The 17,518-nt window shown below is 38.9% G+C and overlaps 1 protein-coding gene and 1 pseudogene across 1 annotated transcript in view; one reads left to right on the forward strand and one right to left on the reverse strand.

Moving 5' to 3' along the window:
* Positions 1–172: 172 nt before the first annotated feature.
* On the reverse strand, positions 173–10,536 carry LOC106146736 (annotated as a pseudogene).
* A 5,824-nt stretch (positions 10,537–16,360) lies between these two features.
* Positions 16,361–17,518, forward strand: part of LOC102021885 (zinc finger protein 709-like) — a 28,543-nt gene continuing 27,385 nt past the window's right edge. Inside the window, exons 1-2 of the mRNA XM_013505020.1 lie at positions 16,361–16,530; positions 16,702–16,737. Coding sequence (XP_013360474.1) covers positions 16,528–16,530; positions 16,702–16,737 — 39 coding nt within the window. The 5' untranslated portion in view covers positions 16,361–16,527. The remainder of the gene's footprint in view (positions 16,531–16,701; positions 16,738–17,518) is intronic.

A 17,518-nucleotide genomic window follows, 5' to 3' on the forward strand; every position in this document is an offset into this window, starting at 1 on the left:
TGGAACTCTGTATTGTCTGTATTGTGCTTGTGATATGTTGTAAAATGTTGTATGTCTGTTAATGTTTCCCTCCTTTTATCCTTAAAATAAAATAAAAAAAAAAATGAAAAAAAAAAATTTATGGAGCTATTCTTGAATGAGAAAATTAAATATAAAGATATGCACAATCTGTTCAATAAAAGAAAATAAAGCATCAGAATTTGAATGCTTTGAGCAGCTTTGACCTCAGGTGGAGTTTTGTAGAGGAACTTGGAGAGCTGCAGGTGGAGAACACACTGGTGGTGCCTGTGGAGAAGAAACACCATGTAGACACTGGATCCACCCATGACACCCTGAAATGTAGCATCTCCCAGGGTGAAGATAGTGAGAAAAATCAAGCTAGTTTTCTGTTTATTTGATAGAAAACCACATACTAGTAGCTTTTACCTATTCATGATGAATTAATGTTAATATCTGTGATTACATATAGCCAGTACATGCTTATCAAGGAATTGAGAGTCAAAAATAAAAGAAGCCAAACAAGGATGTGCTATCCTGGTTTGCACTTGAGCCTCCTCCGTGCACAGTGTCTGGGACTGATGGTGATGGCCTAGACCGTGGTCAGGATACCACTTGTGCAGATGGAGAGGCCCCAGGCCACCTCCCTAGGTGAGAAACAATCAATTAAAGCATCTTATGTAGAACTTCATTAATTTCTTACAGATTTTCTGGCCTACCATTTAACTGCTTTTATAAATGAATGAAATATTAATGTTGAGCAGAATTTATGGTTTATTTCAAGACACAATTTGTTAGTGCCTTTAAAATACCCAATGTCATTAGTGTCTCTGTCTTTAGAGAGTCATAAATGTTTTATTTTTCAATCAGTAGCTTACTTTTTATTTTTCTTAAATTGAAAGAAAAACACATATTTGTGTTATATATATATTAGGATATATGCTACATATGAATTTTAGGATGTATAATCACATTTTCTTCATTCATTCTTTTGTTTAATGACACTTAGGCTGTTTCCATAGACCAGTTATTATGAATTAGAACACAATAAACATGAGGATGCATTATCTGTGTAGAATTTTGACTTCAGTTCTTTTAGTATAGAATGAGGAGTGGTATAGCTGAATTAAAGGTAGCTATATTTTTAGTATTTTGTGGAATGTCTTGTTGGTCCTGTAATAGCTCTACTAATTTATGTTCCCACTACTAATTTATGTTCCCACTACTAATTTATGTTACACTAATTTATGTTCCAGAGTCAGATTTTTTTTTTCATTGCTTCTTAACCAGTAATAATTGTGGGCTAAGACCATATTTAGATGAAAGTCATTTGATAGTTGTGTTTGTAAAAATTTTTAACAGCTATTCTAAGATAAAAAAGATAAATTTCAGATTTGTTTGATTTTTTGAAGATAACCATTCTTACTGGGGTGAGATGAAATCTCAGTGTTATTTTAATTTGCATCTCTCAGATGACCAACGATGTTTAACCATTTTCATGCATTTATTTGCCATTTGTATTTATTCATCTGAGAAGTGTATACAAGTCCTTTGTCTGAGGGACAGTTGGCTAAAAAGTTTTCCCACTCTGTGGCTTGTCTTTTCACACTATGGGTGATTTCTTTTGAAGTACAAAAGCTTTTTAATAGAATTAGATCCCAGTTGTTGATTCTGTGAAATGTTTCCCATGCAGTTTTGCTTTTGTTCATAAAGTCTGTGCCTACCACTATATCTTCAAGCTTTCGACCTAATTTTCTTCCAGTAGATTTAATGTTTCTGCTTTAATATCTAGATCTTTGATCCATTTTGACTTTATTTTAGTGCCTGGTGATAGACATGGGTCTAGATTTAGTCTTCAGAATGTAGAGAGCCTGGTTTTCCAGGGCCATTTATTAAAGAAGCTACCTTTTTTCCAATGAATATGTTTGGCCCTTTTGTCAAGGTAAGGAGGCTGAGATTGTTTGTAGTTGTGTCCAGATCCTCTACCCTGTTTCACTGGTCTTCAGGTCTATTTTTTGCCAGTATCATGCTGATTTTATCACAGTAGCTTTGTAGTATAACTTCAAGTCTGGAATTGTAATGCTTCCTGACTTGTCTTTGTTGCCCAGGATTGCCTTTGCTATTCTAGGTCTCTTCTGGTTCCAGATGAATTTTAGGAATGTTTTCTCCAGTTCAGGAGGTGTGTCAGTGGTATTTTGATTGGAATTGGATTAAATCTGTGTAACAATTTTGAAGTATGGCCATTTTCAGTATGTAGGTTCTTTCTATCCATGAGCAAGGGATATCTTTCCATTTTCTGATATCCTCTTTGATCTCCTTTTTCAGAGTTTGTAATTTTCAATGTATAAATCTTTCACTTCCATTGTTAGATTGATTCCTAAGTATTTCATTTTTTTGGATGCTACTGTTAAGGGTGTGGTTTCCCTAATTTCTCTCTCAATCAGTTTGTTGTTTGTGTATAAGAATGCTATTGATTTTTGAGCATTGACTTTGTATCCAGCCATGCAAATGAACTTGTTTACTAACTCTAGGATTTTTTTTTATAGAGCTTTTGGGGTCTTCTATGTAGAGTACCATGTCTTGTGCAAATCATGATAATTTAACTTCTTCCTTTCCTATCCTTATTCCTTTTATTTCTCTCTCTTGTCTAAATGCATTCACTAATGTTTCCAAAACTATGTTGAAAAGGAGTGGTGGTAGTGGACATTCTTGTCTTGTTCCTGATCTTAGACTGAAAGCTTTCAGGTTTTTTTCCATTTAGTATGATGTTGGGCATTGGTTTGTCATAGATGGCTTTTATCAGAGTGAGGTAAAAACCATCTATTCCAATTTTCACTGTAGGGTTTTTATCATGAATGAGTGTTGGACCTTATCAAAAGCTTTTTCTACATCTGTCTCATTGTATTCCATGCTTGTCCTGGGTGGACTGGCCATCTAAGGTGAATTTTGCTTCTGCATCTTGTCATTTTCAATTTTTTCTTTTTTATTGTATTTTGTTTTCTATGTTGATGCTTATGCAATTTCTTATGATAGAGAGTTTTATCAATAGTATTGAGGTTTCCCTAGGGGATGTCTGTTCTTCACAGATGTCCTCTAGATGAAAGTAGTTCTTTATGGTTATCTCAAGAACCTATCTTTCCAATTTGTAAAGGATGAAAAGTCACCATTTGGCTTAGCATACAATCCTTTGGTACTGGGCTGCAGTGATGATTATGACCTCAATTACAGTAATATCATGCAGGGGAGAAAAACTGATTATTACATAAATGACTTTCTGATTAAAGTAATACAGTTAATAATAACTATTGTTTCAAGTAGAGCTTAGCTACTGAAAATCTATGGTAACAATTAAGCTGCTGCCTCTGACCACAGGAGCAACCTTTAAAGTCATATATCAGAATCAAACTTATATAATGTACTTGTATGCAGTGCTTTCCCCCCTTTAGTAGAGTGGTTTTACTTTTTTGTGGGTGCAGGGGAGTTAAAATGCGTAGGGGACAGGATAAAGTGTTGAATCAGGTCAAATATAGTAGAGTCAAGGCTGGGGCCTCAAAGGATGATCACCTGAGATTTGGGAAATTGGAGGACACAAAAAGGAAAGAATGAAATAGAACCCAAAGCAGTAATCAGAAAAGAAAGAGGCAATGGTTACTCACTTGAATGTTTAAATTCAAGAGGTAGTTGGATAAAGAAAGAAAGAGGATCAACAGAAGAAAATGAAAAAGAAAGGTTGGAAACTGAAACAGTGAAAAAAAGAAAGGAGAAGGGAAAAGAAAGGAAAAAAAGAAAAAAAGAAGCAGAAAAAAGAGACCAGACAGAGAGAGGAGAGGAAAAAAAAATTTAAGAACCCAAAACAAAAATAACCATAAAATACAAAACAAAACAAGATGACATCCAACAAGAAAGGAAAGGAATAGACAATCAGACAAACAAGGAAAAGTAAAAATAGTAAAATACCTCTGGTGTTTACAGTTTTGTGATAATGTCGATGTCAGATGCCAGAAATGTGCTGTGTACTCCAGCCAAGTTTGCCATGGGAATTGTGCAGAGGATGGAGCTGATCTTGGCCTCTGGATGGGGGGACTGGGACTGGTCTTCTGTTGGTGAAGTTCCCCAGAGCCCAACTGCTGCCTGCTCGATGCTGCTTCAGACACTTCCACATTCTGGAAACATTAGCCAGAGCAATTAGACAAGACAGAAATAAAAGGAATAAGGACAGGGAAGAAAGAAGTGAAATTATCATTATTCACAGATGACATGATACTCTACATAGAAGACCCCCAAAACTCCACAAAAGTCTCCTAGAATTAATAAACAAATTCAGTAGCATAGCTAGATACAAAATCAACATGCAAAAATCAATAGCATTCCTATATGGAAACAACAAACACACTGAGAAAGAAATCAGGGAAATCACACCTTTCACAATAGCATCCAAAATGCTGAAATACTTAGGAATCAATCTAACAAAGGATGTAAAAATCTATATGTTGAAAATTACAGTACTCTGAAAAAAGATCAAAGAGGATTTCAAAATATGGAAAGATATTGCTTACTCATGGATGGGAAGAGTCAACATTGTGAAAATGGCCATAGTCCCAAAACTGTTATACAGATTCAATACAATTATGATGAAAATACCATTGGTATACCTCACAGATCTAGAGAAAACATTCCTAAAATTCATCTAGAACCAGAAGAGGCCCAGAATAGCAAAAGCAATCCTAGGTAACAAAGGCAAGGCAGAAGGTACCACAATCCCTGACTTGAAATTATACTGCAAAGCTACTGTGATAAAATCGGCCTGGTATTGGCAAAAAACAGACCTAAATACCAATGGAATAGGTTAGAAGATGCAGCCACAACACAAACACACTCAGCCACCTTATCTTTGAGAAAGGGGCCAAACATGCTTACTGGAAGGAAGATAGTCTCATTCATAAATAGTGCTCAAAAAACTGGCTTTCCACATGCTGAAGTTTAAAACTAGACTCATGCCAATCACCATGCACCACCATAAAGTGAAAATGGCAAAGACATGCAGGTAAGGCATGCTCTACATCAGAGAACAGCAGATCCAGTATACTACCAGTTTGTTTGGAAAAAAAATTTGTTTCTGAGCTGGATGCAGTAGCACACCTCTAATCCCAGCTACTCAGGAGCCAAAGGCAAAACAATCACAAGTTCAAGACCAATCTGGGTTACTTAGCAAGACTGTGTCTCAAAATAAAAATAAAAAGGGCTGAAGAGGTAGCTTGGTGGTAGAGTCCTTGCCTCAAGGCCCCAAGTCCAACCCCCTACTACCAAAAAAAAATTAATTTTTTTTATCACCCAGCCACATCCATTTGTTAACAGATCATCTATGGCTATTTCTGTGCTACAGTAGCAGAAATAAATAGACACACTAGTGATCATATGCCACATCAAGCTGGAAATATTTACTTTATTTTCACATTTGCACAAATCCTGATATTGTGGCTCTGATATTGTAACTCCACTGACCAGTGATGGTAGAGCCTTCCTTTCGCTGCTTAAGGTGATTTTCCTAAATTCATTAAATAAATATGGCATCACAAATCTGGGCTTGCTCTCTTAATTTCTGTGAAGTCCCTAGGGTCCTTCCTACAACATATATACTACTCCCTACATAATCTTCGGAGGATACATTTTAAGATCCCAAGTGGATACCTGACACCACAGACAGCACTAAGCCTCACTCCCTAAACATCTCCTTGTACAATACTAACCCTTCTTCCTGTTAACCGTGAGTAACTGAAACCATGCAAAGAAAACCAGATACCATGGGTCCATTTTTAAGGATCTAATAATCTTTTATACCTATTAAAATAAGGGACTCCCAAGCCAGGCATGGTGGCACATCCCATTATTCGTGTGGCTGAGACAGGATAATCACAATTTGAGGCCAACCTGGGCTACATAAACAGTTTAAGATCAGACTGTACTACTTAGCTAGACCCTGTCTCAAAAAACAAATAATAAAGAACTCCCACTGTGTCAGAGAAACCTCATGGTCTTTAAATTTCCATATACTCCAGAACTGTGCTTTCCATTACAGCTCTCTGTGATGAGAATCATGTTCTACCTATGCTTTCCTAAAAGGGAACCACCAGTGTATGTGGCTGCTGAGACTGAAAAGTGTAGCTAAGGTGACTGATAAACTTTGAGTCTTTAACTTTATGGAATATTAACTAATTTCAATTTATAAAACCACAGATACTTTCAGTTGGACTCACAAGTGATGGCAGGGATGGTCCTGGAGGAGCCCTGCTGTGCAGGCAGTCTCAAGATCTACGTTGGGACACTCCTGTCACAGCAGCTCCCTGTATAAGTCATACTGGTCACCAATAAGGAACTCTCCCCTTTCATCCTAGATTGGGGTAATGGCAGAGAAGGAATAGAATTCAGAATATGTAGTTATGTGCCCCAACATAAGCATCCTGTCCTCCCCACCTCCCATGACATGGGTGCCAGGGTTCAAGGTTTCAGTAGATGCTCTTCCAACAATAAAAGAGATAAGGGTAAAAGAAGTGGTGAGGGTGGAAATAGCATCAGGCCAGGTTATTCCTTTTTTGTGGGCTTCGAGCAGGACAGCCAAGCTAACAGCCTTTACACAAAATTTATTTCAATAAGCAACACAGTGAATCCTAAGCCACCTTTCAGACAACACCCTATGGTGATTTCTACTGGTTCTGCCCACCTCTTAAAAAGGTCCCTTTTCCTCTTGTTCTCCTCATATCACTTCTAACACCTTCTATTTTTCCTCCACTGTCCTTTTAAAGTTGTGATTTATCTTTTTTTAGGTGACTTTATCTTACTCTCTCCAACAATGTAAATGTGATAAGTATAGACTTGTGCTCACTTTTTTCAGAACTTCATATTCAACCACCATCACAGTACCTAATGAATACCAAGTACTTTTATATTCTGGGTTGATAAACTCCTTCTGCAAATAACCAATGCATAAATGCCTTAGTATTTCTGGGCTATATGATCTCTGTCATCTCTACTTAACTATAAAGTAGTAGTGCAGAAACATCCACAAACTACACATAAACAAATGGGCTCCAACAAAACTTTATTTGTATAAGACAAAATTAGGCCAAATTTGGGGCTCAGTCTATCAGCTTCTGACCCCTGCTCTTATGCCACACAAAAATGCATCAGTCATCAAATTCTCTCACTTCTACCTCCATCTCAAATATCCCACATCTCATATATTACAAATTTCTAATTTCACAAATATCATCATGAAGGTCCTGAATTTATTCAATCTCCTATATGGGCTCTGCATTCATTTTTGTCCATCCTAAATTGTGTTCAATCCAGGGGCAGTGATTTGTTTAAATTACAAAAGTAATCCTGTCACTCCTGTCTTTAAAACTCTGACAGAGTAGCTTCCCAATGACCTTACAATACAGTACAAAGTTTACATGACTTTCAGGATCCTGCCCTCCTATGCAATCTGGCTCATCCACTCCTTCTTTCTTTCATCTAATTTAACTTTCCCTGTCTTTTCTAAGCTACTGGGACAGACCAGGCTTTGTATTGCATGAGGGACCAGGCATGTGAAATGTTCCCTCAACTTTCCTCCACAACCCTATTGTACAGCCAAACCCCTTGGTTAGCTACACACAACTCATCCTTTAGATTCAAACACTTCGCTTTTCAAATATTTTTCTTGACATACTCCTCAAGCTATCTTGCTCAACAGTCTCATATTACCCTTGTCACTATTAATTTGAAACCTCTCTTCTCAGCTTGAATGAAACCTCCACAGGGACAAACACTCTAGCAACAACGCCCCCGCCCCCTTTATGGACCCAGTTCATTGAAAGCACACTAATGAAAATGTGTCCAAAAGTCAATAGTCCTCAAGAATTGAGTAGAGCAAGTCTAAGAAGTCATATGATCACATACAACACACACACACACACACACACACAGAGCATTATTATATTACAAAAATCAAGTGTAAAAATGACTTAAAATGCCTGTTCATCATATAGCATAAATCACAATAGTCTTTAGATGTCTTTAAGAAACAATGCTACTTGTTTCTAGAAAGGCAAAGCATGTTGGAGACCACTACAAAGTGGTTCTGAGCAGGATTTAATATTAACCAATTGGCTTTCCATGTTTACCTGTGAGTTGTCTGAAGCTTAGGTACCTTGTCTGGAGTTGGGCAGTGGACTCATAGTAAGTAAACCTTTGTGGGTCACTGGTCACTGCTGAAGCCTATATTGGCCTGTGAAACTGTGACACCTCAAAGGACAAGATAAAGCCACAGCTGAGGACGTCTGGCTCCAACCCCCATTTAACTACAAGGAGACTGCAGCTGCAGGATCCACACTCCTACAACAAATACCAACCTAAAGATAAAGTAGTTTTCTGGATTGACATAATTTACCACTTGAGAAAATTCTCCCAAGGTCCTGCTAGGATTCAGTATTCCCCTCCTTTGTTTGAAAACCTAATAAATACAGGCTGCCCAGAGAAGTCTTTGCCTGAACCCAGAGAATCTTAATATTGTAAGAGACTTAGACCCTCCTGGAGCCCTGAACTCATTTCAATTGTCTCATTTCATGTAATCCTTTGCCATCCACTTGTTTTGGGAGATTGCTGGCCTGATCAGCCTGCAATAACTCGGGGTTAATTAAACCCGATAAAGGCAAAACTGTATTTCTCTTGAAAACAAACATCTCATTGTAAAACTGAAGTCTGAACTTTAATTTTCCTCCAGAGCTAACTTTCCCTAGTATCTCAGTAGAAGTGAGCTTCAATTCATTAATTTAAAAGGACCTAACATTTATGCCAAACTGAATTTCAATTTTTGGTACTAACAAACCTTTATCACTTTTTTCCTGGAGTCCCGTATGTTTTGAATATTTCTAGTTCCCAAGTTTAGGGTAAAGACGGGAGCCAACTTGAAAAGAACTAAGTAGCCTTACTATTCCTTGATAGTAACATTTGTGGACTGAGAAACAACACTTCTTAAGATAGCTTCACATTATCATAAAGAAAAAATAACTAATGCAAAAATTGATGCCTATAGCGAAAGCCAAATTTACAAATAAATGTTCACTTAAGTGAAAAGAAGCAAAGGGAAAAAACATAAAAGCAAAGTGAAGCTAAAAGATTGCAAGCTTAGGGATCACAAATTGTCAGTCAATAAAAAAAATTACTTATATGAATAGGGATATTGATACAGATATATCAGATTACCTATTCATCCTTTCAATTTTTACAATAAATTTGACAAGTCACTGACTTGAATCAATTAGTACACGTAGACTTTTTCCTAACTTTTAAGCTACAAAGCTACATAATATTAATATCATATGAAATAAAATGGCAACTACCAATACACAGTCATCTGCGTCAGAGGCAGGGCGGGGCCTCTTGATGCACTTTTCCTATATACTAGGGAGCACAACTGAGGACTGGGGCTCGCTGTCAACACATTCCTGAGCAGGAGGCCCTGGACTGGACTTCTGGGCTTCTTTTCTGACAGGATGGCAGTGCTCTCTGCCTGACTCGGATACTAGAGAGCAAGCCACTTGGCAAGAGGCTCCTGGTTGCAAGGTCAAACTGCGAGGGCTGTACACTGGGATAGGGAAGACCGTGGGGAAGCAGCACCTCAGCCTGCGTCTGGGCAGTCCTTGCTCCCAGACCTTTACCGCGTCACAGGAGCCCTCCCTTCCCGTCCCTTCCCTCCCTGCTCTCCTTCCCAAAGGCCAGAGCCAACTGCGGAGCGGCAAGCAACTACAGAGCAATGAGACACGCCCCAACCCCCAAACTGGGCATGCCCGCACTGCCTCGGTGGCCTATGCGTCAGCACACTTCCACTTCCGCTTCCGGTCTCGGGGCGGGTCACCGGGAGCGGAAGTGGTTTAGACTCGGACTCTCGGAACCAAAGACGTCCGTAGGCGGTCGCGGTGGGTCTCAATCTTTTCTTGTCCGCCTTAAAGGAGAAATTCTAGTTTCCTTGTGGAGGGACTGACGATGCAGTCGGCTCCAAAATAGTCTGGAAGGTGGAGCTGCAGCGGGCCTGTATCTGATGGGCGGGCCTAAGTCTAGTGGTCGGGGGTGGGTCTGGGTTTGTGCGAGGGTGGTGGCTGAGCTGCTCTGGTGGGAGTTATGCCATAGGGTGTGGCTGGGACAGGCCTTACTGGCAAATCGGAGATGCTGTACGTTTAACTTTCCCTGTCCTCCTTATGCGTTGTTCCGTTGGCTCAATCCAGTACCCTACAAATACGGTTTTTCTTCTTCCGTTTTTATCTATACAGTATTAAAAATAGCACATTTTATTCTACAGCTTCTCTCACTAAAAATGTTATGCATATCTAGTCAAGATAGTACATAAGCCTCACTCTTTAAAATGTATTTTTAGGTAAATGTATACATAACAAAAATATGTATTTTTATGTAAATATAGGAAAAATTCAAAAGGAAGAGTCTTACTCTATTCCAGTTTATCTCCCTAGAAACAATTACTGTCACCAGGTCTATGATAATCATTACTTATCAAGCACATGTGTATAATATTTATTTTAATAAATGTCTGGAGAGCATCAGTTGACCGATTCATGCTAAATGCTCAGGTTCCAAAAGATAGTGAGGCGTGTGTAAGTGCAAGAACAGGGTAGATGAAGGAGTGCATGGAACTATAGAGAGGAGGATGAGGTTGTTCCATTCCCGTAAAAGTAACTCAACATATTGTAGTACATACTTCATTACCATAATTTCTATTTCTTGGAAAAATTAATTTTTATTTCTTGAAGGAGAAATCAGGGAATTTGATGAAGAAGAGTTGAGTATCAAGGCCCAAGAAATAGTTAATGGCATGATGAGGAAGATTTTAATTGAGACTGTAGGATAGGCAAAACCAGACATGGGAGAGAGAAAATGTTCTGAAGACATTGAGTAATATGCTGTGGCTATAGATTAAGGGTATTTTGTGTTAATGGTACAGGAATAACTAAAGAAACAGCAAAGCTCCAAAATAGACTCAGACGTAGGTGGACATCCAGTATATTTTAGGAGGAGCATTTCAAATCAGCAGTTCAAAAAAACTTGGGAGAATTGCTACATTGTTAGATCCATATTTCACATCATTCACAAAAGTAATTCCATATAGATTGTAAAGCCAAACATTTAAAAAGGATTTTAGCATATAAGAAGAAAATACAAGAATATTCCTAACAAATTTTGCTTTATATATTTCAAAGGTAGAATATTAATTGTACACTATAAGGGTCGAGTCCTGTCTGTTAACCAACCAACCAGTGACTGACCTAGCTTCTCCAATTGATGAATATAAGCAGTAATAATAGAATGGGGGCAGTAATGGGCTTTTACTAAAGACTTAAGATATAATCCCTGCATGGAAAGCACTTGTATCTGACAAGTAATAAGTGGAAGTAAACTCATATCCATACTTTTTAAAAAAAAATCCTCTCTTCCCTGGCTAAAACTGGCGTTAAATTTGGGGGTGTTGTTTATTGTTTATTAGTTTGGTTTAGTTTTGGGTTATTTTATTGTTTGCTTGTTCTTGCAGTGTTAGGGCCTTGCGTATGCTAGGCAAGTGCTTTACAACTGAGCTATACCCTCAGCCTCAGCCTTGAATTTTATTTAATTGGTCTCTATTGCCTTAACAGCTTCATGTTCTTAATGTTTGTCTGATATAGCTCTTATTTTTAATCTTGTAATTTGTCTTAACTTATATCTTATAAACAGTACATAATTGGATTTTGGTTATTAGCAAAGTCTGAAAGTAACTTTTTCCTCAAGGGGACTTTAATTGACTTATATTTAATGTTATGATTGATATGTTTAACGTACTTTTGCACTTTATTTTACATTTAGTGTATGTTTCCTATTTGTCATGTTTATTGTTGCATATTAATTGAGCCAGGTCTCTTTACTCTTGTTGTTTACTACCTCTTCAGTGTGTTCATTTGAAAAAGTAGATCTTAAAAATGTGTAACAGATATTTGCAACATACAAGGGAGAAGAGAACCAGTAGAGACCACCAGGCTTGTGTAAAACAACATGGCCTGGAATTTATTGTGCCTAAATGCAGGCAGAGAGTATGATAAGACCCATCTGCAGCAAACAAAGAGAAATGTGTCCCTTTTTATAGGGATGGAGAGAAGACAGGGGACATTACATGGAAGATCCCAATAAACATCTGGGTTAAAGTTCTCCAGCAATCTTTCATCTCAATAGGCAGAGTCCTTGAGGTGTCCAGTGTAAATTCTCAGGTGTCTCCAGATGTCCCAGAACCTGCAAAATTCCTTGTCCTGTCTTATCTCCTTTCCTGTCCTATCTTATCTTCTTTCCCATACTTGCCAATGATAGGTTCAGTACTCAGCTGAGTTTCCTGCTAAGAGTAGTGCTTCCCTTGGCAAGCAGGTTCAGACCTGAGAGAGTCACATCCAGTTGGAGCCTTACAGTGTTGTAAAGGAGGAAGAAAATGTTCAAATGTGAAAGTGACTTAGGGAGGGTAGAGGGGTAAGAAACAAGGGAAAAGAAAAAATGAGAAAAGGAAAAAAGGAAGCAAAGCTTTTGTAAATAAAGAGAAGAGAGATTGAATCAAGGGTAGGAGAATGGAAAAAGAAGAATCAAGTTATATCATGTACAGGTACAAATTCCCTATGATGAATGTGATCATTATGTATACCTAAAACGTGTGAATAAACTTAATTAGTTAAAATAGTAGAAAGTCTGGTCAAAATTAATGTAAGACTCTTATTTAGCATCATTTCCTGCTTATTAGTTATAGCTTTTATGGATTGTGATCAAAAGATTCAATGAATGTTTACATTTTAAAACAGTTGTTTTAAAATTACAAGAAAAGACGCATTGCCATTAATTCCCTTCAAAGCATTATCCCTCTCTTCAAACACACTTATGTCATCATTCTTGACACTTTTTGAAGCAGTTCTGGAAGTCTTCTCTCCTGTCTTTAATTTTGCTGTAGTGACTGCCTCAATGTCATGAATCAATTCAAAAGGTTTATCTTGTATGGTCATTTCAACTCTGGGGAAAAGCCATAAGATGAAAGATAACAGATCAAGCAAAATAGGGGGATAAGGACACACTGAAATTTTTTATTTGAAACAAATTGATGTAAGTATTTTGAATTGATTCAGGACCATAGGGCAGCCACAAGGTTACAGTGATGACAGACTTCCAGAACAACTTCAGAATGTGGCAAGTATAATGGGATAAGAATGTTCAAATTGAAGAGTGGGTTGAGGGGTATTCATATTTTTTTTATTGGCTCTTTTATTTGGGAGTCTAATTTTTTGAGTTCTTATATAGTCTAAATTAGTCTTTTGTCTGAGAAATAGCTGTCAAAAGTTTTTGCATTCTGTAGGTTGTCTCTTTGCTCCTTTGGTTTCCTTTGCTGTGCAGAAGGTTTTTAATTTGATAATATCCCTTTTTGACTGTTATTTATTGTGGAATGAGTATTCTATACACAAGTTTTTACCTATACCCATGCCTTCAAGTGATTTATCTATTTTATATTCAAGTACACTCAGTGTTGCTGTTTTTATATCATGTTTTTGATCCATTTTTATTTGATCTGGGTAGAGGGTGAGAAATATGGGTCTAGACTTTGCATGTAGATGATCAGTTTTCCCAGCACCATTTGTTCAAGGATTATCTTTCTTCGCTTGTATGTTTTGAGCCCTTTATCAAAAATCAGATGGTTGAAAGTGTCTTGGTTGTTTCTGTACCTGGATTGGGTTCCACTGATTCTCATGCCTGGTTTTGTCCCAGCACCATGCTGGTTTTATCACTGTAGCCTTATAATATAACATGAAATTCAGGATTAAATTTCCTCCCGCTTTGTCCTTGTTGCCCAGAAGTACTTTTGCTATTTTGGGCCTCTTCTGTTTGCATATAAATTTTATAGTTGTTTTTTCTAGTTCTCCGAAGAATACTGTTGGTCTTTCTGTAGTATAGTTTATATCTAGATGTTTTCCCAAAGACTCATGCAATCATAGGTAGGGCTTTGGGGAATTGATTGGGACATGGACACATAATATTCATCAGTGAATTAGTCCACAACTGACTTATAGCTAGATTTGATGTGTGGTAAGGTGTAGTTGGAGGAGGCAGGTCACTGGGGGCATGCTCCCTAATCACAGAGCATCTTGTGACAGTCCATATTCATCTGGAATAGTGAGGAAACCATCAATACACAAGAAAAAGTGAACAATTCACTCATTAAGTTTTTTTCTATACAATTTGTCATACAGAGATAAGTTTCTGGCATGTTTGTTTTTCAATAAGTAATAGTTCTTACATGTTTTAAGTCCATGTACAGATGCTTAGAATTGTCTTTTTCTTCATTGATAAGAACATAAGAAAAACAAGGACTCTCTTGGTTTATATTCAAAGACCTAAGCTGGGGATATTGATGTCATAGAAAGCATCAGTACTGGTAAAGCAGATAAATAAACTGTAGTGAGGAGTCATCTTAAGTCCAGTAATTTGAAGGTGAAATATATCTTAAACCTGACGAGTAAGGGCCATGATCATCCTCTTGGGCCTTCCTGAGCTGCAGATCTCTTTGTTGCCTCCAGTTGCGCAGAACAGCTCTAGAAGGAGTGTTGAAAGTCACAAGCTGCAGAGCAGAGGAAAGTAGGTGACAAATGTGTAAATTGTATTGGAGGTTTTGTCTTTTTTTCTGAGCTTTTTACTGGTCACCATCTCCTCTTTCCTGGAAAGTGGTTTTGATATGCAAAGTATTGCAGGAGTCAGACTGAAACACATTTTATGTGAAGCAAATGAATTTTATATGAAAAAAATCATTGAGCAGTCATAGAGAAAACATTTATATACTCTTCTAAAGAAAAGTTTAGTGCATTTGGCATTCTGTTTTTTTCAGACACCTAGTATTTATTAGATTCTGAGGGTGGGTACAAAATTCCACACCTACACAATTTACGACTAAAGGTTTTATTTTAGCCCATGGTTTCAGAGATTGAAGTTGGTTGCTGTTTGACTCCAAAGGAGGAATATCATGGTGGAAGAAAATGAAGAAACAGAAAAGTACAGGGCAAAACTGGTACCAGAGAAGAAGTGGGAGGGAGAAGACTTGGTCCATAATGTCACACCTCCATGACTTAACCCAACATATCAAAAGTGTGCTTTACTAATATCCTACCCACCTCTCATGCCAAACTAGACGTTAATCGAGTGTTATATGACTCCAATTATTTTTTGCCTTCTAATATTAATATTTCCCTTCTGTTGAAAAATAGAGTTTCAGCTTGTGAAGAGGGAAGTACAGAATACAAGGCACTTACAGTCTAAAGTCCTCAGGTTTCTTTTCCTCACCACTAGGAAGTGGATTAATTTAAAAACCATAATCCTTTTGGCATATATTTTTTTTTTAGTTTAATATGAGTAAATCAGGCCAGGCATGGTGGTGCATGCCTGTCATCCCGGCACTTTGGAGGCTGAAGCAGGAGGATCATTGCAAGTTCAAGGCCAGCCTGGGCTACAAAGTGTGTTCATAGCCAGCCTGAACTACATAGCAAAACCCTGTCTCAAAAAGACAAAATAAATAAGTAAATTGAGAGATACAATGTGAGAAAGTCTTGTCCATGAAGCAATTACCTTATTTCATATTTTTAAGTTGTCACATCAATCCTTCCTTACATTTCATATGTCCTGGTCTTTCCTGGATTCATGGCATTCTGTTATAGTGATTTCTTCACGGTGAATTAACTCTGGAACTGTCTTAGCACATGTGTGATCCCATTTTAAGGGGCAACACTCAGAAAGAGGTCTCTGAGTCCACTAAGAAGCCAGGAGCAGCTGGGAGTGGTGGTGTATGCTTGTAAATCCAGCACTAAGTAGGCTAATGCAGGAGAATTACAGTGAGGTCAAGGCCACATGAATTAAATCTAGGACCGCCTTAGCACATATGACCTCATTTTAAGGGGCAACACTCAAAAGGAGGTCGCTGAGTCCAGTAAGCAGGTAGTGGTGGTGCATGCTTGTAAACCCAGCACTACGTAGGCTAAGGCAGGAGAATTACAGTGCGGTCAAGGCCATATGAGACCCTATCCATTTTTGTTAAACAAACAAAAATGACAGTGGCAGCTCTGAAAAGCCAGGCGTAAACTCTGCTTCAGTACAGCCTAGGACAGGCTGCATCCTGGGAGAGAAACTGGTCTAGAAGCCTCTGGCTTAGTCTACGATTTCAGCACCACGCCCACGTAGGGATTTGTTTGTTTTCACGGTTCCAGTCGTCACAGCTCCGGAGGGCAGGTAATGGAGCAGGAGCAAATCAGGATTAAAGACGCAGGCTGTACGAACTGTCCAATCAGGTGGGCGAAGGGAGGCGGGCTCTGTTTCCTGGCACCAAAGCTCGGATCCTACGCGCTTTGCTGAGAGCCACCTCACCTGCCTAGACCACCCTGCTTTAGGATTTCTACTGGCTGCGGCCTGCACTGGAAGTACCCCTGAAGACCCTCGAGCCACACAATGGTGATAGTGTGGGACGGCTGCCCCGCGATGGGATGGAATGGGAGGCGATGTGGGTGAGATCAACCCGGAAGTGGTAGGAACCGACAATGGCGGCGATGGCCTCTTGTAATTCTGAGATGGTAGACTTGTGCCTCTGTATGCTCCAGAGTCTGCGTTTTTCCCGGTCTCTAGGCGCGTGTACCCTGTGTCGGACCTGCCTTGGCTGAGGTTGGCCATTTTTGGATACCGAGCACCACCTCTCCCCAACCCACCCCGCCAGCCTAGAGTGCGGTCTCAGGCCGCCCCAGCTCACGGCCACACCTCCACCTCTGTGCGGAGAGTGGGAATTGAGGGGGGAGACCCAGAGTCAAGTGAGAGCTGGAGCTGGAGGAGCTGTGGTACGCTGGTTTCCTGATTTCATCCCTCCAACCAGCAGACCTGATGGATCTCAGTTTTATAAATGTTTGTGGTACCGGGTCTTAAACCCACAACTTAGCTCCTCAGGCCGGTGCTGCTGCGTGAGGAGGGTGAATTCCTAAATTTCCAGTATATCCCCACATTGCCACACTCACGATAGGTGATGGTAAATGCCGTGCGGATCCAGAGGTAGGATTAACGTTGTGGTGTAACTCGGTGATGGAACACTTACCATTCATGGAGTGAACGCCTATGTTACATACGCAGAAGTACAGAAAAAAATATTGTCTTAATTGTTTATGTGGCACCTCTTTTAACAAGTAGAACATTTAAGTGAGGAATTCCCATAATGTTTAGAATGTTGGGGAAAATGGAGGTGATGTTAGTGTACTGGCAGAGTCAGGAGAAATTGTTCCCGCTAAGGACTGCTTCTAGAAGGGGCTGCCAGTTCGATGTGTGAAACTCATTGAACTTGAGCAGCTACATGGACATGTGATTTGGTAGGAGTGGAAGGAGAGGTATCATCTCATGTAATTGCTATACCTGTTGGACTGTTTGTAGACATTGTTTTAAAAATTGAAATGTTGATTGA

This window comes from Chinchilla lanigera, unplaced genomic scaffold (assembly GCF_000276665.1).
Source record: "Chinchilla lanigera isolate Chin_1 unplaced genomic scaffold, ChiLan1.0 scaffold00093, whole genome shotgun sequence".
Lineage (NCBI taxonomy): Eukaryota > Metazoa > Chordata > Mammalia > Rodentia > Chinchillidae > Chinchilla > Chinchilla lanigera.